The sequence below is a fragment of the Passer domesticus genome, chromosome 25 (assembly GCF_036417665.1).
Source record: "Passer domesticus isolate bPasDom1 chromosome 25, bPasDom1.hap1, whole genome shotgun sequence".
Classification (NCBI taxonomy): domain Eukaryota; kingdom Metazoa; phylum Chordata; class Aves; order Passeriformes; family Passeridae; genus Passer; species Passer domesticus.
In genome coordinates this window covers 6000117-6022454 of record NC_087498.1, presented here as the reverse complement: position 1 = coordinate 6022454, position 22338 = coordinate 6000117, and the positions used below count along the sequence as shown (strand labels likewise).

Genomic DNA, 22338 nt, shown 5'->3' with positions numbered 1-22338 from the left:
CTGGCCCAGCTGGGACAGTCCCGGTGTCCCTGCTGTCCCCAGTGTCGCTGCTGGCCCCGGTGTCGCTGCTGTCCCCAGTGTCCCTGCTGTCCCCAGTGTCCCTGCTGGCCCCGGTGTCGCTGCTGGCCCCGGTGTCGCTGCTCTCCCCAGTGTCGCTGCTGGCCCCGGTGTCGCTGCTGGCCCCAGTGTCGCTGCTGGCCCCGGTGTCGCTGCTGTCCCCGGTGTCCCTGCTGTCCCCAGTGTCGCTGCTCTCCCCAGTGTCGCTGCTGGCCCCAGTGTCCCTGCTGTCCCCAGGGCCGCTGTCCCCGCACACCCACCCCAGCCCCGTGCCTGGCAGCTCCGTCCGAGCGCTCCCTGCGCCCCGCACAGCCCGATCCTGCTCCAGCCAGGAGTGAGGAGCCTTTCCCCCTTCTCCAGCTCCAAAGCTCCCTGGGTCGGCCGCCGTTCCCGCAGCCCGAGCCACGAGGGCTCTGCCCTTCCTCTTCCTCGCGTTTCTCTGTCCCTGCACCGAGCCCCGGCTCCCTGGCCAGGCCGGGAGCACCCGGTGAGCCCGGGCTGCTCCGGGGCTCGGGCTGCTTTTGATGCACAGCCTTGAAGGCGACGGGATTGACCCCAAAGTGTTTCTAGTTTCAAGTACAAAAGCAAATTTCTAGCACTGGTAGCGATTTTTTTGTGCCCTGCAAGTAAAAATTGAGTTAATGAGTAACATTGGCTACTAATAAATGCAGGGAATTCTGGAGAACTTTAAACCCAAAATAGTTGTCAAAACATTAACTCTGAAATTCAGCTTCCAACTTCAGGTTAAGATCTTACACCTCTTTCTATCTCTGCCAAGTTGTGAGAGTCAAAACCATATAGATTTCTCTTTTTTTCAGTGATAAATACAACTTATTTAATCACTTTAAAGTGATGCTTTTCTTGTGAAGAGCATCTTCTTTTTTGCTTTAAAAAAACAAATTAAAGCAACGCATTAAATCCCTTGTGAAGAATGAAAAATGAGTGCCATTATGATATTCCAGAAGAGAAGTCTAACCGTGGCACAGATACCAGGCAGCACTTAAATAAAGTGAATTACGAATGGGAAACGGGCAGGGAAAAGGAGAATGAAAATGTTAAAATTCGATTCCACAGCTGTGGCAGAGCAGCTCGAGCACTTTGAAGGATTTTTTTGGGGGATTTTTCACGGGGCTGCGGCTCCGTCTCTGCTCGGGTGCCTCTCCCGGCCGGGGCCGCTCCCGAGGGCGGCTCCTGCCCTGCGCCAGCCCTGCAATTACTGCGCTGTCCCGACAGTTATCTCGAGTGCTGCTCGCCAGAGGAAACGCCGCTGCAGGCGGACAGACAGACAGACGGACAGACGGACAGACAGACAGACAGACAGCTGCCCTGGCACTCGGCGGGGAGCGGGCTGTAGTGGGCTGGGGGAGAAGGGATTGTCCTGCTTGGGGAAGGGATGGGATGGAAACTGGGAAACAGCAGCACTGCAGCCGGCTAAGGGTGGGAAACGGCACTGCTGAGCTTTGGGCAGGGTCACGGGGTCACAGAAACACAGAAATACAGAAATACAGAATCACAGAATCACAGAAACACAGAACCACAGAAACACAGAATGGCAGGGTCACAGAATCACAAAATCACAGAGTCATAGAAACACAGAATCACAGGGTCACAGAAACAAAGGCAAACACTAAAACAGCTCACAACCAACAGCAGCCACAATGCAGAATCATAACTGACTCTTCTGCGTTTTCTATGGGGGATAAAACAGCAGAGATTGTAGTGAGCAATAGAATCTTCAACAAATTCAAGGCTGAACACCCTGTGTCCTCTTTATCCACAAACAGGTGTTTATCAGGGTTTCAGCACAGCTGTTTCAGTCAGGGTAGTCTTATCTCTTAAAAGAAAACAACTATATATCTTACAATGTAGAAAAGTAATATTAAACTGTCTTAGGTTGCAATGCAAGAGTAACCAGATGTGTGCATTCTGTCACCAGCTGTTAAACCAGGTGGGGGAGTGTTCTTTATCTCTCCCACAGCCAATCCTCCCTCCAGGAGATCTCTGCTGTTAATGAGCCATTAATTATTCATTATCTTCTGTTCACGGCCAGTGAGTGCCCCTGCATGGCTGATCAAATCCCATCATCCCATTGGGAGATGCTCCACCCAGGGGCGGAGCCAAGCATTCCTACCTGGATACAATCTGAGGTTTGGGACACCAGCACAGCCTCTGCCCACTGCATTCCCAGAGGAGCAGCTTTCCCCTGCCCTGCATTCCCAGAGGAGCAGCTTTCCCCTGCCCCGCATTCCCAGAGGAGCAGCTTTCTCCTGCCCCGCATTCCCACAGGAGCAGCTTTCTCCTGCCCCGCATTCCCACAGGAGCAGCTTTCCTGTCCCCTGCATTCCCAGAGGAGCAGCTTTCTCCTGCCCTGCATTCCCACAGGAGCAGCTTTCCCCTGCCCTGCATTCCCAGAGGAGCAGCTTTCTCCTGCCCCGCATTCCCAGAGGAGCAGCTTTCTCCTGCCCCGCATTCCCACGGGAGCAGCTTTCTCCTGCCCTGCACTCCCAGAGGAGCACCAGGCCCATCTCCAGCAGCCCTGGAGCTCCAGAGGAAAACTCCCCCGCTGTCCAGGATCCCTGCTCCAGCAGAAGCACAGCTGGCACTGTGTGGAAATTCCCAGCTGGAATCTTTGTTCAGGACCTCTCTGGTCACAGTGCTGTTGGAAACTCGCTGGCTGTAAATTCTGGTGGTGTGCTGGTGTCAGGGCCTTTGGGACTGGGACTGGGGACAATTTCCAGGGGGTTCATGCGGCTCTACAGCCAGGTTCTGTAGACACTGAATCAGGAATGTTTGCTCGTGGTTTTGACCAGTCGGAAAGCAGATTGCTAATGGCTGAACTGATAAAACCATACAAGTATACAAAGAAGATGCTCCTGAAGAAACCCATCCTGTCAGCTGGAGACCAGGAATTATCAAGGGAAAGCAATTTTAGTGCAGCAACATACTTCTGTAATTTTGTTTTGGCTTTCCTGAGAGCATTCAGTCACATTTTGTTCTGCCTAGAGCAGCAGAGCAAGAAGTCAGCTAAGTCTTTGCTATTTCAACATAGAATAAATTTTATTCCTCTTTAGGAAAAAAAAAAAAAAAAAAAAAGGAGCAGAGCTGCAGAAGCCAAGCCAATAAAATCCTGTGGAATGGGAGAGCCTGGGCTCGTGCACAAAGGTGTCCCACAAATCTCATTGCAGCCAGGAGACTTCAAAGGGGCTGCGGGGCAGCAGCAGGGGTGACTCAGCTCCCGAGCCCCGGGGCTGGGGGTGCCACAGCCCGGCCCTGCCACCCCCCAGCGCTGCTCCCGCCTCGCCCCGGGTGCTGGGCACAGGAGAACCTCACCCTGGCTGCACGGAGGGGTCTCCAGGTGAATTCATCACCCCACAGACAGCAGCTGCTGGGCAGCGCTGCCAGGGCTCCTGTGCCCGTTCCCAGTTGTGTGTTCCCGATGAAAGATGTTTGTTTTTCACCTTCCACTCCCAGCCCTCCCCTCAGAGGGGCAGGAGAAGCTCAGGGGCAGCACGAGCAGCAGGCTGGGCACGCTGGCTCCTGTGAGGAGCAAACTCCAGGGACACAGGGAGGTGCCAGGTGCCTGGGCTGTGTTTTTGAGGAAGGACAGCTGCCACCCCTGCGTGACTGAGGCCACACAGCAGAAGGCATGGTGGGCTGGGCACAAAGCTCAGGAAAGCACTTGGAAGATCTCCAGCAGTTTTTATGGCATAGAAGGAGCCGTGTGAGCCCTGCTGTGATGTAACACACCGCAGTGTGAGGCTGCCTTTGATCCCAGCACAGGTAAACACCCCAGAACAATCTGCTTCCACATCAGGGTGAGCAGCTGCACCCTCGGATGGGGATGGTTCACCCGCAGCTGTCAGAGGGGTTTGTGCAGCCAGGGCCAGGCCTGGAGGAGGGAGGGATGGAGCAGAAACCCTCAGGTGTGCCTGCAGACAGCAAACAGCCCAGAGCAGCTGGTGCCAGGGGCAGGGGCACGCTGCAGCTGGCTGGCAGGGCAGCAGGGTCCTGCAGAGCCTGCCCCAGCTGCATGCTGCCTGCCAGGGCTGTGACTCCTGCCCCACGGCCGAGCCCTGCACTGCTCTGCCCCCCTGTGACATCCAGCACCCCGCTGACACCCCGTGGTCACAGTGCCCTCGTGGTCACAATGAGCAGCAGCCCTGCCAGGGGCTCCTGCCTGTGCCCCAGGCAGTGCCCCAAGAGCGCCAGGGCCTCTTCCCCAGAAAACCTCCCTGGTGGGTGTCCCACTGGGCAGCAGGGACACTGCCCCAGCACGTCCCCTCCTGAGGGCTGCAGCTCCTTGCCTGGATGGCTCGGGATGGTCAGGGATGGCTCTGGGATGGCTCTGGGTGGCTCAGGGATGGGTCTGGATGGTCAGGGATGGCTCTGGATGGCTCTGAATGGCTCTAGATGGCTCAGAAATGGCTCTGGATGGCTCTGGGATGGCTCTGGATGGTCAGGGATGGCTCTGGATGGCTCTGGGTGGCTCAGGGATGGGTCTGGATGGTCAGGGATGGCTCTGGATGGCTCTGGATGGCTCTGAATGGCTCTAGATGGCTCAGAAATGGCTCTGGATGGCTCAGGGATGGCTCTGGAATGGTCAGGGATGGCTCTGGGTGGCTCTCGATGGTTCTGGATGGCTCAGGGTGACTCAGGGATGGCTCAGGGATGTCTCCAGGGTGGGCAGCACTGGTGTCTGGCAGCTCCCAGGTGGCTCCTCCCCAGGGAGCTCCTCTGGATCCTCCCTGCCTCCCCGATCACCGAGCCAGCCTTTCCCTGGGACCCAGCTGGGGGATTTGCTGTGACGGCAGCAGCAGTTTGGGAGGGATTAGGGATCTCTCTGTGCAGGAACGGGGGCAGGAGGATCAGTGGCACTCTTCATTCAGGCACGCAGCCATAAATAGCACCTTAAGCTGGAGCTTCCCTCCCAGGCAGGGATCACACAGGCAGGTGCATCCACCCGGGCAGGGAGGGAGGGAGGAGGATCCTGCAGAGCTCCGGGTGCCCCAGAGGAGGGGCAGGAGCGGGGCAGAGCTCAGAGCTCAGAGCTCAGAGCTCAGCACTGCCCGGCCCTGCAGTGGCTGCAGGGCTGCAGCACCACCAGCCTTGCCCATCCTGGAGGCCCCTGCATGACTCAGCAATGGGGCCAAGGCAGCTGCAGCCTCCCCTCCATGCCCCAGACGTGACTTTAGTGCTGCTGCTGGGGGGCACCAGCAGTCCTGAGTGTCCCTGTCCCTTCCCAAGAGCAAAGGGGCTGGTGTGAAACAGCAGCTTCTGAACAAGCTCAGTCCAGAGCAGGGGTGCACAGACCTCACTGGAATGGCTGTGGTGGTATGAAACCTGCTTTTCAGGAGGCAAAATCCCATGGTTTTATCCCCTGGGGAAAACGGACTGAGCTCTCCTTGTGGAACAACTGTTGGAATAACCTCTGTGAGCTGAGGTCCAGCCTGCCAGGCACTGGCCACCTGCCCTGGAGAAATGAGTGACAAAAGAGCTGCTGAACCTGCAGGGATCTGGTGATTCCCCTCAAAGGCTCTAAGGAGATTTCCGAACAGTTTGCAGGCATTCCCCTTCTTAGTGGATTTAGGAGCCGGGGAACAGAAATAGCACCAAGCACGTCACGGAGAGCAGCAAGCCTCTTTGCAAGGTTAAAAATAAGCAAAGCATTGCTTTGGGACAGGCAGGAGCAGAGTGGCTAATTGCCGAGGGAAGAGGCAGTTTCCATTTGCACCGAGGTGTCGTCAATGAAAGCGAGATAACTGAGTCATGCTTAGGGAACAGGAATCTCTGCAGCCAAGCACAGCCCTGCTCACAGCTCAGCCGTGTCCTGGGGCTCACAGCCTGCCCTCCTCTGCACAGGGCTCCTGCAGACCCTCAGGGCCCTTCCCTGCTCCTCGTGCCCTGTGTGGGCAGGCAGCCCTCACATTTTGGGGGAAATCCTCCTGGAGATTGACTGAGAGCAATGCCCGGGGCAGGCTCAGCTCCTCCTGCATCCCCTGGAGCTGCAGGGTCCCTGCAGAGGCACCCAGAGCTGCTGCCCCAAGGGACAGTGTCAGTTCTGCCACACTGCTCATCCTCTGGGCTCAGATGGTGTCAGATTTGAGGCAGGTTTGCAGTGGCTGTGCCCGGTGACAGCTCCACCAGGGGTGTGTGTGCTGCTGGCATTTATCACTGCTGCGACTGAGGGTCAAGAGACAATCCAGCCCTTTGTGCCATCATTTCTGTTCTCTCAGCATTTGTTTAAAGTCACTTCCATATTTCCAGAGCACCATTTCAGTTTAGAGTCCCCTTCTCTTTAGGCAGCCCCAGCTCAGATTTTGGCTGAGGCTGTGCAAACCCCGGCTCCTCAGCACTCACACTGCCCTGACTCCATATTTCCAGAGCACCATTTCAGTTTACAGTCCCTTTCTCTTTGGGCAGCCCCAGCTCAGGTTTTGGCTGTGCAAACCCCGGCTCCTCAGCACTCACACTGCCCTGACTCCACATTTCCAGAGCATTATCTGAGTTTACAGTCCCTTTCTCTTTGGGCAGCCCCAGCTCAGGTTTTGGCTGTGCAAACCCCGGCTCCTCAGCACTCACACTGCCCTGACTCCCTTGCAGGAGTGCCCAGGCTCTCCTGCTGGGGATGGCGAGGGCTGGGGACAACTGCCACACATTTCTCTGGATCTTTTCCTCCACAGGTGGCTAAAACAGCAGAGACAAAGAGAGCCAAGGGATGGAGGGGGCCAAAGCAGAGCCGGAGGTCACCCAGCCACCCCCCGGACCAAGCACCCGGCCGCCCCCGGCCGCTCCCCTGAGCTCCCGCCTGGTTCCCGTTGTTGTCCACGCTGGGGACCGTCCCCTGAGCTCCTTCCAGTTCGTGTTCTACCAGCGCGGCTGGCCCAACTCGCTGGCCCCGTTCAGCACGGCACAGAAACCCTTCTGTGGCTGCCGCTTCCAGGAGGGCGCGGGGCACGGCCGGCAGCGCCTGCAGCTGCAGAGCTCGGACACGCGCAGGTGGAGGTCCTGCCACCACGCCAGGCCCTAGCCGGGGCAGCCCAGCCCGCAATAAACCCTGAGAGAGCAGCGAGCAGTGTCCCGGGGGTGTGCGAGCTGGGCTGGGTGGGGAGGCTCTGCCGCTGCTCCCCAGGAAAATATGCGGAGTGGATTTTGCTGTGAGAGCTGCCCAGCCTGCCCTGCCCTGTCCTGCCCTGTCCTGCCCTGCCCTGCTGCACGGGGTGCCACAGCACAGGGCACTGCAGAGTGCCCACCCAGCCCAGCTCACCCGGCTCAGCACAGCCTGGGCTGGGCTCGGGGCAGCACTGAGGGCTCACCTTGCTCAACAGGGCCAGCACAGAATTAGCACATCCAATTAGTGTCCCTCAGCTTAATTCCTTTTCCATGAGTGTTTTATAATTGTGTAATGCTGCTTTTTTTAGCAGAGTTATTCCTGATTTACTGTGGTGCACAATCACTGGCCTCTGTTGCTTGTTAGATAACTGCAGGTGTTGGATATAAACTGATATAAACTGTGCATGAACTCTGTGGGACACCCTGGACTCACATCCTTTCACTTCCAGGACCTGGCCCGTGGTTCTCTCTGAGGTTCTCTCTGAGGTTCTCTCTGAGGTTCTCTCTGAGGTTCTTTCTGAGGTTCTGTCTGAGGTTCTTTCTGAGGTTCTCTCTGAGGTTCTCTCTGAGGTTCTTTCTGAGGTTCTGTCTGAGGTTCTCGCTGAGCTTCTTTCTGATTTTGTTCCCGAGTACCTCTCAGAATGCCGTGTGTCAAAGTGAACACAGCACTGGGTTTGGTTGTATTTGCATGGAGAATGTTGCATGGGAATCCAGCACAAGTGGAAACTGAAGCTGCATTTATCTGCACTGAGTGTGCAGCGCAGCAGCCAGGACACACAGCTGGGGTGAGCAGAGTGGGACAATTCTGAGGGAAAACACTCCATTAGCAGCACCACGAGTGGACACAGCCCCCTGGAGCTGGGGGGAGAGGGCCCTTCCCCTTCCTGCTGGCTGCCATTAAAGCAGATTTAACCTTTACCATTCAAAGCAATTAGGTTTCTATATTTGTCTGCTCACACCAAATTTCCCCTCCTGGCGTGTCTCTCCAGGAGATGGAGTGGCATTTCCCCCTCCCTGATTCCAGGCTCTAGAGCCCCTCTGGAATCCTCTGGCAGACTGAGGTGAAGGGAAGGTAAAACTAGAAACAGCACAGAGGGTTCAGAATGGTTTTCTCTCATTTTTCCTACTCTGGTTCTGGTCCAAAACTTGTTGCTCTTGTGACACCAGCCCTCCCCCCCTCTTAAGTGATAAATGAAGTGGATTAAGAGATTAGCTCATCACAGAGAAAATTCCACCCTCTTAATCTCCTGCTGGGCCTGTAATCTGCAAGACTTCCCCATTTTACCTCTCTTCTATTTTAACCTGAACTCTTAATGCCTGGCAGGAGCCCACCACCCCTCCGAGCCTCATTGGCCGGGCAGGGATTTGCTGGGTGCTTAAAAGCCACCCTCCCTTCCAAAGAGGGTTTTGTGCTTTTGGGTTTTGCCAGGAAGACGAGTGTGCTGTGTCCATCCCTGCTGGAATCTGTACAGCTCCAGGGATTTCCTGATGCCCTGACCCTGCACTGCAGGGGTCACCGGGGCTTTGAAGGAGAGAAAATTGTGAGATTTTTTTCCCCCTAAATTTCACAACCCTCAGTTTTTGGCTGCAAAGGGACCAGCAGCTGGAGATGGGGAACATGGACGGGAAATCCGTGGAGGAGCTGAGCACCACCGAGTGCCACCAGTGGTACAAGAAGTTCATGACAGAGTGTCCTTCAGGCCAGCTCACCCTCTACGAGTTCAAGCAGTTTTTTGGCTTGAAGAACCTGAGTCCGGCGGCGAACAAATACGTTGAGCAAATGTTTGAGACGTTTGACTTTAATAAGGTAAATATTGTCCTTCCCCCTGGCCGTGCTGGGCTGGGCTGGGTGGGAGGCAGGACCTGCCCTGGGAAGGTGCAGGGAAGATGCAGCCCCAGAGCAGGGATTTGGGAATGCAGCCCCAGAGCAGGGATTTGGGAATGCAGTTCTGGAGCAGGGATTTGGGAATGCAGTTCTGGAGCAGGGATTTGGGAATGCAGCCCCAGAGCTTTGGGATTTGGGAATGCAGTTCTGGAGCAGGGATTTGGGAATGCAGACCCAGAGCAGGGAATTGGGAATGCAGCCCCAGAGCTTTGGGATTTGGGAATGCAGTCCCAGAGCAGATTTTTGGGAATGCAGTCCCAGAGCAGATTTTTGGGAATGCAGTCCCAGAGCAGATTTTTGGGAATGCAGTCCCAGAGCAGATTTTGGGAAGCAGATGGATGCTGTGTCTCCAACAGGAAACTGCATCCCCCTCTGCTTGCAGATGACCTGAAATTGCACCTCCTGTGGGATGAGGAATCCATTTTATGGCAACCCAAAGGGCTTAGTGGCATTAATCCCATTGACAAAAATGCAAATCAGGCCCTAAACCCCTCAGGTGTTTGGTTCATGCCTTGGCCTTTCCCCTGCTGGCTGCTGTGTTTGAATGCTTGCCTGGAAAGGGAATTGATGCACAGGAAATCCTGCTGGGAGCGGGGCTCAGCAGTTATTTGTCCCTAATCTGGCTCCTGCAGCAGTGGATAAAGCAGATGATCTCTGGCAGTGCCTTTGTTCATTGACAGAGCCCTGGCTTATGCTCTGCTGGGGTCTGTAGTGGGAATCATGGAATCGAATTTATTGGGATTTTTTGGGCAGGTTTTCAGTCAGGATGAAACTGCGGGACAGGAAAGATTTCTGGAATTTTTTGGGGATTTTTTTTTTAAATTTTGGGGAACTTTGGGATGATTTTTAGCATTTGTTTTTAATCTTCTAGTGATTTTTTGGGAGGATTTTTGGGTATGTTTTGGTTCAGGATGAAACTCTTAGAGAGATAAAAATTTTGGGAAGGTTTTTTGGATTTTTTTTTTGAATTCTTGGGCTTGGAAAGGGCCCCCAAGACCCCTGAACCCAGCTCTGCCAGGCATGAGCTGTGTCCCCAGTGCCACTTCTAGGGAAATTCCACAAACCACAGCAAGGGAATCCCTTCAAACGCCACGGGAACGCTCTGTGCTGGGCAGGAGGGATTTCAGCAACCTCCTGGGAGCTGTGAGTGCCACGGGCAGTGTCTGGGGGCAGTCTGTGAGCCCGGGCCAGCAGCTTGGCAGCGGTGCCACCATCCTGGGTGGGCACCTCAGAGCGTGGCACGAGCTGGGGTGGGCAAACACCGGCAGGAAAGCCAAAGATAAAAGTGTTTGTGCTCCAAACGCGGGGCAGGCACAGGCATGGCCCAGGGACACAGAAACAGCTCCCAGCCCGAGATGTCAGGTGCTGGGTCACCCTGAGTGAGCTCCTCTCCTGGAACGAGCCCCTGGGGGAGAGAGGAGCTGGGGTGTGTGCAGGCAGGGCGAGCTGGGCAATTTATCGGGTTCATCTGCTCAAACCTCTCTGGCCTCGGAACTGCCGCTGCTCTGGGCTGGTAATTAACACCTGGCGTGTTAATTCCCAGAGCACAGGCAGCTCTCAGGAGATCCACCCAGCCAGGCCCTGCCCTCCCACCTCTAACGGGCCAAGGCTGGACTTGCTGACCTTGGAGCCTCTCCCAGCCTTTATTATTTTACAATTCTATCATTCTACAGCGTTTTTGCCCAGATTCAGGAGGAACCTTGGCTTCCACCACGGAGCTCCACGAGCCCCTGGTCCCAGGGTGGAGGGACCAGTTCCAGGGGAACCTCAGAAATGACTGAAATAATCCTTCATCTGCTTTTAATCTCTTTTCACCTCTACCCTTGTGCTCTCAGGATGGCTACATAGACTTCATGGAATACGTGGCAGCCCTGAGCCTGGTGCTGAAGGGGAAGGTGGACCAGAAGCTCAGGTGGTATTTCAAGCTCTACGACGTGGATGGCAACGGCTGCATCGACCGGGCTGAGCTGCTGAACATCATCAAAGTGAGTGGGGGCAGCTCTCCCTTCCTGCAGGTGCAGGGAGGCTGCAGCAGGAGCTGCCAGCCCATGAGCTCCATGGTCAGCTGGCAGAAGTGCCCAGGATGCTGCTGAGCTGTGCCAGCTGTGCCCCCAGCCCCTCGGACACCCAGCACCCCTCGTCCTGCCCTGGCAGCTTGCCTAGCCCTGCGAGCTGAAACTGGGGCTGAGATAAGCACCTGAAGTTAATCTGAGGGTTTTCAGAGGTGAATGGCTCCTGGCTTATCCCAGCGTGCCCACTAAATCTTGTAAAGCATTGATGGCCCTTTGAGGTGATTTTAATCTCCAGCCTTGCAGACAGGAGTTATTCCTTGCGGAGCCTAACTGCCTGAAAAGAAGTTTTGTCCCTGAAAAAGCGTTTGGCTTTTCGTGTCTGGTCACTTGGCCGCTGGTTCTGATGGACACCCCCCTGCAGAGCCCTCAGTGACCCTGTGCCCCTTGTCCCCCCTTGTCCCCCCAGGCCATTCGCTCCATCAACCGCTGCAACGAGAAGATGACGGCCGAGGAGTTCACAGACATGGTGTTCAACAAAATCGACATCAACGGAGACGGTGAGGCCCTTCCCTGGGCAGTGCCACGGCCCTGCTGCCTGCCCTGCACCCGGGCTGCCACAGCAGGGTCCCAGAGCAGCAGGACGGGAGGGCTGGCAGAGGGAGGGACCCCCATCCCCTCCGGGCTGCCCTCAGCCCCCCAGGGTGGCTCTGTGGTGGGCTTTGGGGCACAGTGCCCGGGGCTGAGCCCCCATTTCGGGGCTGTGCCGGTCCTGGGGGAGCAGGGAGCAGCAGGGTTTAACAGAGCTCGGTGCCCTGCAGGCGAGCTGTCCCTGGAGGAGTTCATGGAGGGCGTGCAGAAGGACGAGATGCTGCTGGACATCCTCACGCGCAGCCTGGACCTGACCCACATCGTCAGGCTGATCCAGAACGACGGCAAGAACCCCCACGAGGCCGGGCAGGACGCCCAGGCTGCCCAGTAGCCCCCGGGACGCCTTCCCCCGGCCTCCCCACAGCCGTGGGGCTGCTCTCCCCGCTGGCAGAGCTGTCCCGGGTGCAGGGACCGCGCTGTGACACCGCGGGCAGCGGGAGGAGAGGCCCCTGCAGGGAGGGCTGCACGGCTGGGCTGTCCCACACCGACTGGGATGGCCTCGGGGCTCTGGACGCTGCTGCTGCTGAGCTCAGAGAGGGCACAGCCAGAGCTCCCTGGGCAGGGGAGCAGCACGAGGCTGTGCAGGCCAGGAACTCCCTGAGGACACCCCAAAACTGCCACCCAGGCCGTGGGCAGCACCCCCCAGCGGGGCCCAGCAGGGGCTGCCCAGGACTTGGCCCCGGTGAGAGGGGTCCTGGAAAAGCAGATCTGAACCTTCTCCTCCCATTTGTAATTCCAGAGCAGGCAGTCAGCAGTTCTGGTCACTCCTTCCTTCACTGGTTATGGTTTGGTCACAGTGATAGTGATAACGTGAGTTAAAACATTTATGAGCTAGCAAAAGGGGAGGGGTGAATGCAGTGGCTTTGTTTAAAGCATTCAAAACATTGAACGGTGCCTTTTTTTAACGACCTCCTGGACTGGAAGGAAATGTTTCTCCCTGAAGCATCGGGAAGGAAGGAAGTGCTCCCAGAGGAGCAGAACCAGCACTGCAGGAACCCGAGAGAAGCTGCAGGACCTTTCCTGCTGTGTCACCACCTGGCAAAGGAGCACGGGAGGCTCTGGCCCCTTGTGTGTGGGTGCTGCAGGGGGAGCTGCTCCAGAGGGTGAGACCAGCTCAGGGCAGTGCCCGAGGTCAGCCCTGGGCACCCCCTGGGCACCCCCATGCCCAGGCAGGGCTGCCAGCCCCCCACAGCCCAGCTGTGCCCCAGCTGTGCCCCAGCTGCTCCTGCAGGGAGCTCCTCACCCCAGGGGCACTGCCAGGCGAGGTGAGGCAGCACAGGACACCAGGAAGGGCCTCTTGCCCAGCTGAGTTTTGTTATTTAGCACTGGGTGTCTGCAATTCATAAGCAGCTTCCTGACCATCTTTCCTGTGAGTCTTTTTCACTGGACAGAGTTTCACCTGGAAGCTTTTGTTCTTCCAGTCCTGTGGCGAGCTAATAAAGATGATTTACGATGTCATTTCAGGCTGTGCATCTTCTCTCTTCCAGCAGGACAGACTGAGTGGCTCACACCAGTGCAGAAGGAGCTGCTCTGGGGCTGTTCTCAAAGCACAGCACAGGAGCCCTGGCTGGGCAGCTCGTGCACTCACAGCCTGCAAGAGGGAGTGGGGCTGAGCTGTTTACTCACAGTGTATGTTTACTCACAGTGTAACTCCCTCTCACAGCAGAACCAGCTCCCCCAGAGATGCCCAGCACAAAGCTCGGAGCCCTTGGGCCCTGCAGCAGCACGGGCAGGGGGCTGGGCTCAGCCTGGGCTTTCTGAGCACCTCCCTGGGCACGGACTCCATCAGCCCCCTGAGCTCCCCGCCGCCTCCCCTCTGCGCCCGGGGGCAGCAGGGAGCAGCTCTGAGCAGCCAGGTCTGCAGTTATAAAGCCAAAGCTGCTCTGAAAGGACTGTGCCTGTCCCATCCCATCCCATCCCATCCCATCCCATGGATCCCATCCCATGGATCCCATCCCATCCCATCCCATCCCATCCCATCCCATCCCATCCCATGGATCCCATCCCATCCCATCCCATCCCATCCCATCCCATCCCATCCCATCCCATCCCATCCCATCCCATCCCATCCCATCCCATCCCATCCCATCCCATCCTATGGATCCCATCCCATTCCTGTCCCCATCCCATCCCATCCCATCCCGGTTTTTGGGACCCCCCCGCTCCCGCCGTGTCCCCGTCCCGCAGCGCTCTCTGCCGGCGCCGCCGGGAGCAGCGGGAACGCGCCGGGATCGGCCCGGGACCCCAAACCCGAGCGAATCCCCCAAACCAGCCCCGGGACCCCAAACCAGCCCCGGGACCCCCAATCCGAGAGAACCCCCAAACCAGCCCTGGGGCTCCAAAACAGCCCCGGGACCCCAAACCAGCCCGGGACCCCCAATCCGAGAGAACCCCCCCAAAACAGCCGCGGGACCCCAAACCAGCCCGGGACCCCAAACCAGAGAGACCGCCCAAACTGCCCCCAGACCCCAAACCCCAGCGAACCCCCCGGAGCAGCCCCTGTGCCCGGCCCGAGAGGCCAGGAAAGGCCCCTGAGGCCGGACTCTCCCCGGCCCCGTCCCCTGCTCCGACCCCGGAGCATCCTCGAGTGCAGGGTCCTGAAGGGTGATGCCCTCGAGACACTCCGTAACTTCTGAGGTGAGCTTAACTTTGAAGAAAATAAGGAAAACGAAGGATAAGGAAGGAAAGGAAAAGGAAGGACAGAAAGGAAAGAAAGAAAAGGAAAGAAAGGAATGAATGGCGGGCAAGAAAGCAGGAAGGGAAGAAGGGAGGAAAATAAAGGAGGAAAGGGAGGAAAAGAAGGAAAGGGAGGAAAAGAGTCAAGGGAGGAAAAGAAGGAAAGGGGGGAAAGGGAGGAAAGAAAGGAAAGGAATTTTGGCGTGGCACAGCTGAGCACAGGCGCTGTTAGAAAAGCACGGAGAGCACCGGCAGTGCCTGCAGTGACCGGCTCGGGGCTCAGGAGGTCACTCTGGCTTTGCCCAGGACATCGCGAAGGGAACCTGCCCGCAGGTGCTTGGGGGGTGACCTGCACACGAAGCCGGGCAGCCCCTGCCGGGGCTGAGCACAGAGCCCGGCGTGCTCGGGATCCTCCCTGCCCGCAGCCTCCCAGCCCCGCTGCTCCGCTTTCCCCTGGGACGCCTCTCCCGGAGGATTTTAGGAGGCGATGCCTCCTAAAGAGGGCTCCTGTTCCCTCTTTTTTCACCCAGCTTTCCAGCCTGGCTGTTCCCCTCGGTTCTGCCCGGCTGCAGGAGCAGGATGGAGCAGATGGCAGCCCAGAAAATCAGGTGGCATTTGCCTTTTGCGAGCCAGCCTGCTGCCCAGTTTAGAGCAGAAAGAAATCCGATCAGTGGAATCCAATTGGGGCTGGGCCCTAAGTCTGGCCGGGGGATTGTGCAAGCGCTGACATCAACAGCCTGCTGCGAGTGCTGGACGAGCTGCCAGAGATCAGGGCTCTAAAATAGCGCCGGGCCAAAGCACCGTGCCATTGCTCGACCAGAGATTACACAATGGATAAGAGGAACAGTTTTCCACGGCTTCTGCCAGCTGTGACACAAACACAGCCCTGCACCTCCATCCCACCTGCCCAGGCCCCAGGACTGGGACCCTCAGCTGTGTCCTGCACTGGGGGCACCCGATGGCAGCACTCACTCACTTCATTTTAACCTCCTGCTTCCAGTTCCCTTGAGAAACATTGCCTTTTTGTTGTTGGTGGTTTTTTTTTTTTTTTTTTTTTTTTTTTTCTATTACACTCACGGTTTTTGCTGTCATCACACGGAAGTTAAACACAAGAGGCTCCTTCCCTGCTCTGCAACAGCATCGTCATCTCTCCTTATCTCTGTCTTACCCTGCTGCTCACCAGCCCCTCCCCTAAATTCAATAGATCACACTCACAGGCTACAGTTTCAGCCAGGTCTGACACAGCTCTTCACCTAATTAACAAGCAGATACTGGGAAACGAAGCTTTTAATAAATATGTCTTTATTCAAGGCGTGTTTTACAAAACTCCTACTGAGGTCTGTACAAGTGCTCACCAGGGGAGGGCTGCTGGCCTGGGGTCCCCGAGCAGAGCCTGGGCTGACCCGGTGAGCAGAACTGGAGCATTGGAAGCATTTCAGTGAAGCAGCAAAACGCAATTCTGTGAACTAAACAGCCTCTCTAAATCCGTGCAGGCAGCAGGGGGTTGAGATGCTGAAATGTAAGGAATTCTTAGAGGTTTGGAGCCTCCAATGAAAACAGTTTTTCACAAGCTGGAAAATCAATAAATGTGAATGTTTTCATGCAGGCTCTCAAGTCAGAATCAGATTTTTCTTTCAGACCTGGAGCTGATAAACTATTGACCAGAGAGAGCTTTGCCCGGCTGCCTCGGAGCAGCAGAGAGCACAAGCCTAATCAGCTCTGATAAGTCAGCACAGCACAGACTGCTCGTGTTTACAGAGAACTCATGGAAAGGCTATTTCCAAGTGGAAATGTGCACAATCTGAACCCCAGCACTGATTGTGTCTAATCCTGAGCACTTCCCCATGGAATTCAAACACTGGGAAAACTGACAAGACCACAAACCAGCTCACTAATCAGCTAATGACAGCTACTGCAGTCCTAATTAAAGGCCACAAAAAAGGGGTTGTAAATCTTTTCATTGGTATGACCTGGCCCACTGATCCCAGAGGAAAGTTAAAATGGAACAGACAAGCTCATGTTGTTTTCCTGGGGGGTTTTCTTTGGAATGAAGGAGTAAATCCAATAAAGGTGAACCAAAATATTGATTCAACCCGAATTCTTTTCCCACCTACATCTGTGTAGAAACACGGGTGAGGACAGCAGAGCTCAGCCTGCAACTTGTGTAAATTCTGTATCTGCAGTCTGGGGCTAAATTAAGTGCAGTGTAAAACCACTGTACTGGAAATTTTTTCACTTTTCAAGGCCAGTTTGGACAGGGCTTGGAGCAATCTGATGTGGCATCCCTGCCCAGAGCAGGGGGATTGGAAATGGAGAAGTTTCCAGGTTCCTCCCAACCCAAACCATCCCTGATTTCTGGTTCTGGTCCTGCCAGTGGAGCAGCACAAATCCTCCATGGCACAGACACTGCCAAGCACAGCTCAGCTCTTCCCCATCTCTGCTCCCACACCAACCTCTCCCCAGTGCAGTGACAGCTCCTGGGCTCACCCGCTCTTCCCAGGGCAGGAAAAGCTGTTCTAGTGAAGTTCCCGAGAACCAGGGGCTGGAAGGGTCACGCCTGTGTTCTGTGCTCTGAGAGGGGCTGGGAAATGCCAGTGTCTGCAGCCAGCACCTCCCAGCCCCCAGGCCTCGGGGCAGGCAGGAGCAGCCTCTGGCCCCCAGAGGGGGAGGAAGGAGCTGCTGCTGCTCCTGCCCAGCCCTGAGGATGTTTCCCCCAGCTCTGTGTGCTGTCCTGGCCACTGCTCTGATCCAATTCTCATTTTTTGGTGTTTTTTTTGTTGGACACGAGCAGCAGTAAATGCTATAAAACATACCCAGAGATGCCCTGAGCATCCAACAACCACCCTGTGCTGCTCTGGGTGCTGAAAGGGCAGGAGCGAGCCTTGCCAGCACAGTCTGCACTGACACAGCACCACTGGCTCCATTCCTCACTGCCCAGCCCAAACCCTGCTCAGATCTGTGCAGGAAGCCACCAGAACTTTGTTCCTTGGGGTGTAACCAAAAAGCAGAGCTGGCAAACACAGAATTGTGTACACAGGAAGGGTTATTCACGGGCCAGAAACAGTCCCTGGGTACCAGCAGTGCTCGGGGGTTTACATCACAGACGGCTGCTGAAACAACTCAGGTTTTCATCGGGATGCTGAGGTGGAATTAAAAAGGAAAGTCGTTACCAGGCTAGAGGGAGGATCACGCTTGGGGCTCAGCATCACCTTTCAGCTGTGCCAGAGCCGCCTCTCTCAGAACAAAGCACTCTTTCTCCTCTGCTCAATGATCCATCCCCCGGGGTTCACGTCCATTTGCAACATCTTCATCACCCACTTGTCCTTCCTGGCTCCGTCGATGAACTCATCGAGGGACAGCTGCCCTGTGGGTGACAGCAGGGCAGGTCCGAGAGGAGGAGGAGGCAGGATCCCACCCCAGTGTCGGATCAAACGCTGCCTCCCCCCTGCCCCATCCCCACGGGACACTCCGGGTGCTGCAGGGGCTCACCCAGACCCTGCCAGGACCCGGTCAGGTCCTGCAGGTCCCAGTCCCACTGGAAGCAGCCTCTGCACCCAGCTCCTTGTGCTGGGACAGGACCTGCCCTGTGCCTGCTGGGGCTGCCAGAGGATGGGATCTCACCAAAACTGCCCAGCAGTGACTCCTCCGTGTTTTACATTAAAATAACAACGATAAGGATTTCACCCTGCTCCACCAAGCACTTTTGGCTCAGTGGAACAGAGCAGAACCAGGTGATCTCTGGCCAGGTGAGCTCAGGTGAGCTCCCAGCAGGCAGGAATGCAGCCTGTGCTTCACTCACCATCCCCGTTCTCATCCACCAGCTGAAATATCCTGTCCACCACCTCCTCTGGTGTCAGCAGCGGGGTCCTGTCCTCCACCTCCGACCAGCACACCTTCTTCAGCCTGTAGATAGACTGGAAGCAGCTCCCAAATGAGCAGAAGGCTGGGAAATGGGAAGCACTGAGCTCTGCTGCACCCGTGGATGTGAAGGTCTCTTTCACAGGTTTAACCCTTCTGGAAGGATCTGCCCCTCAGCAGCTCAGGTCTGCAGTGGAGCCTCGTACCTGCACGGGCTGCACTAATTAACCTCATTTGCTCTGAAGCTGCTGCCCTCTGCTCTCCTTGCACTCTGCTCAGACCTCGGGGCTGCTTTGCAGAGGACAAAGCAGAGTGTCACAGAAGGGCAGAACCACAGGCCTGGGGGGTGAGTTTGTGCTGACCTCCAAGCCAGGCAGGCTGCAGTGACCCAGCCCTGCCCAGGCTGCAGACCAAGCCTGCCTCAGCTCATATTTTCACCCACAGTCTCTGCTCCCCTTTGCCACGGGAAAGGATCAGACTTTACCTGCTCCCCCCGTGGCTCCACCTGCCCGTGGCTCCCTTTCCTGCTTAGGTTGAAGGCTTTTGCCTCAAGTCTTCCCAGAGAGAGGATTAGCAGCGGCCTCACAGTTCTGGGCAGTTCCTGGCTGACCTCAAAACTGTGATGGGAGGTGGCCCAGACAGGCTGCCCTGCTTTCCCACCTGCTGCTGCTGCAGGTGACCAGCTGCTCACCTTCCTGGCCAGGGACCCTGCAGGGAGGGCACAGCCTGGCACTGCCCTTCCCTGAGCTCAGCTGGGGGATGAGCAGAGCCTCAGCTCAGGCAGGAGCCCAGGGACTCGTGCTCAGCCCCACAGCATCCCCAAAACCTGCTTACACAAACCCATCCACTTCAGGACGTTGCCAAAGAGCAGGGGTTGCTGAAAGAAGGGATTGGGCAATGCCCGCTCACCTCCACGATTTCCAGCAGCTCGGGTTTGTCTATGCAGCCGTTGCCATCCTTGTCGTACACCTTGAACGTCCACCTCAGCTTGTGCTCCAGCTTCCCCCTCAAAACCAGGTTCAAGGCAGCCACATACTCCAGGAAATCAATGGTGTTGTCCTGTGGCAACACACAAACAGTGGCTGGGTGACACTTGGCTGGGCAGGAAGGTGATGGGTGGAAAAGCAGCTGGGTGGCACTTGGCTGGGCGGGAAGGTGATGGAAAAGCACTTTACAGCTGCCAGAAAGCCTGGGCTAAACTGCCAGAGGGACAGGGCAGGGGGCAGGCGCCTGCCCGGCGCTCTGAGCAGGGTTTGCAGCAGCTCAGGACCTGCAGCAGGCACAGCCACACCCTGTGCAGCCGGGCTGGGCTCCTCCTCCCCATCCTGCACACACCAGCAGCCCTTAAAACAGAGTCCCTGTCCTGGGAGGGAAACTCCTGCAAATCAGGAGTGGGACTTCATCTTTTATGCACAGTTTCCTCTGCTACCATTCCCCCACAGCTTTCAGGATGGAATCTGGCACCTGAACCTTTCATTTATTGCAGGAATTTGGTTTTTTACAACTTGGAATTCTGGGACACGCCTGACCTGCCAACATCTCCCACGGCCTGTTAAAATCCTGTCCCACAAGCTGACTTTTGGTGCCCCTTCAATGAGATTCTGACCCTGTTTTCAAAGGGAGCTAGAGGGAGATGAGTTGATCAGAGATGAACAACCTGAGCCCCCTTTTCCTGAATTGACACAGGAACAAACATCCCCACAGCTGGAATATGATCAGGAAAGATTAACTGCAGCCTTTGGCAAGTGCTGCTCAGCCAGGGCAGCCGGGAGCCCAAAGCATGCCAGGCTGCCCATGCAGCAGTGCAGGGTGCAGGGGCTGAGCCTAAACCACAAACCCCGCTTTTCCCAGTGAAAAATGACAAATATGGCAAAGGGAATCCGAGCCAGCATGTCTGAATCGTTCAGCATCCTTCTGCTTTTGGAAAGCAAAGCTAAAATCAGTATTTTATTACAGTATTTTATTACCTGATACAGACACTTCTCAACCAGAACAAGCCTGAGAAGGATTTTCCTGCACTGTAATTCCCCCTCTACCTCTACAGAGAAATATTTTTGCCATGTGGGAGCCTTGGCTATTTGAGGGCCTCAAAGTGTGACAGCCTAAGTTTCGACTTTTTAATCCACCCTTAGTCCCTTAAGGGGACATTCTGACCTTAATTTAGGTGGAGATTTGAGGAGATAAATCCAGGCCAGACTGTGCTCCTTCTCCTGCCCTCGCTGGTCCCTTGTTATATATATAATATACATAATATATAAAAAATATATAAAAATATACAAAAATATATAAAAATATAATATATAATATATAATATATAATATATAATATATAATATATAATATATAATGCATATTTCATATAATATACATTATATATTATATATATTATATATAATATGTTTTCTATATTATATATAATATACATACTATATAAAAATATATTTATATATATAAATATATAAAATCTATGAAACAGAAAAATATCTAATATCTAATATATAACTAAATAATGTATATAATACATAGTATTTATATAAATAAATAACTGTAAAACCTTCTCAGCACTTACCCCATTCTTGTCAAAAGCCCTGAACATGTTCTCCACATACTCTGCTGCCTCCTGGTTGTCCTGGACCCCGAAGAACCGCTTGAACTCGTGCATGAAGAGGGTCCCACTGGGACATTCCACCACAAATTTCTTATACCATTCCTGCAGCTCTGCAACATCAATCTCCCCTTGCTCCCCCTCAGCATTGGTGAACTGCTGTCCCATTTTCCTTGGGAAAGCAGGGTTAAAAACAGAAGGAAAAGAAGAAAAACCCTGCCCAAGTCCTTTGTTTGTCTTCTGGCTGTCCCGTGCCTTTCTCTGGTGTTCTGGCTGTGCCGCCTTCCCTTTTTTGCTCTTTATTTTCTGTTCCTCCTCCCCTGCCCAGGGCTGGCAGCTCCGTGCCCTCCCCAGGAGATCTCCGAGTGGCTCCTGTGCCCCGCAGCACTGAGCACTGGGCACGGATAAAAATAACTAAAGATCATTAGGAGATTCCCACCCATGAGCCCCAGAGACCTTCAGATGTTCCGAGCTGTGCCCTATTTAGAAGCAAACTCCAGGGGCTCAGGGTCTTTCTGCTCATTAATACCTCCCTGTCAAAGAATGTGGGAGCAGAGGTTCCTGCACACACAACTCACAGCCCCATTCTCCGTCCTGTAGGGTTTTCTAGGGGAAAAAAGGGATTATGAGGGAAGGAACATTAATCTTTGTGGTGCTGGCTTGTGTTGCCTGCCTGTGGGGGCTGCTCAGTGCTCCAGTGAGATGGGGCACAGGAAAAACATCAGATACAGAGGGGGAATGCTGAGAAAACAAACACTTCCACAGCAAAACCTGCTGATGGATTCAGTTAATGGAATGCCTGCTGAGGCTGTGAGACTGAGTGAAGGCACCTAGATCCACACACCTTCCTCTCACTGCCACATCTCCATCTTAAAGCTTTGAGCTAAGGAGAGCAGCAGCTGTTTATTCCAGATTTTCAGGGCATATTCTCCTTATCCCCTTCCCCTCCTTGTGTCCACGGAATCCCCTGCTCTCCCTCCCCCTGAAGCTCGTTTCTGGTTTGGTGGCAGACCCAAGGTGCAGCTGGGGGCTCCTGCTCAGCTCCACCAAGCCTTCCTCCCAGCACACACAGCCCTTGCTCATCCTCAGCAGCCCCGCGGCTCTGAGCCCAGCATTATCTGTGTCAGGGGGAAGAATGACCTGAGCTATAAATGTGCCCAAGCCAGCCCAAGATCTTCATTAAGAGGATTGGAGCAGCATTAATAGGAAACCATGCATTCTCCCATCCTGAACGCCACGGCCCAGATGGATTTAAGCTGGCCATTTTTTGGAACTTTTTTTGGTGTTGGTTTGGTAAGAAAAGCCTCTCTCATGGAAGAATTCTGGTTAAGAACCAGGCTGAAATTTGAATTTGATGTTGCAGAGCAGTAGAGCAATTCATGCTGCACTGTCAGAGTGGGGTTTGCTCTGAATCCACTCACACCTGCACGTGACCCAGCACTGGTACTGTGTGTGTATATTTATATTTATATTTATATTTATATTTAT

At 55.1% G+C, this 22338-nt stretch overlaps 2 protein-coding genes across 2 annotated transcripts; one reads left to right on the top strand and one right to left on the bottom strand.

Moving 5' to 3' along the window:
• The first annotated feature begins 4261 nt into the window (after positions 1-4261).
• Positions 4262-12890, top strand: GUCA1A (guanylate cyclase activator 1A). The gene is made up of 5 exons (XM_064399193.1): positions 4262-4292; positions 8761-8974; positions 10888-11037; positions 11531-11621; positions 11883-12890. The coding sequence occupies exons 2-5, from the start codon at positions 8777-8779 to the stop codon at positions 12041-12043; spliced, it is 600 nt and encodes a 199-aa protein (XP_064255263.1). The 5' UTR covers positions 4262-4292; positions 8761-8776; the 3' UTR covers positions 12044-12890.
• Positions 12891-15713: 2823 nt separating this feature from the next.
• GUCA1B (guanylate cyclase activator 1B) lies at positions 15714-22338 on the bottom strand. Its single transcript, XM_064399194.1, has 4 exons — positions 20815-22338; positions 19156-19305; positions 18188-18302; positions 15714-17752 (listed from the first exon to the last, which is right to left on the bottom strand). Exons 1-4 carry the CDS (start codon positions 21016-21018, stop codon positions 17625-17627), a joined length of 597 nt encoding a protein of 198 aa, XP_064255264.1. The 5' UTR covers positions 21019-22338; the 3' UTR covers positions 15714-17624.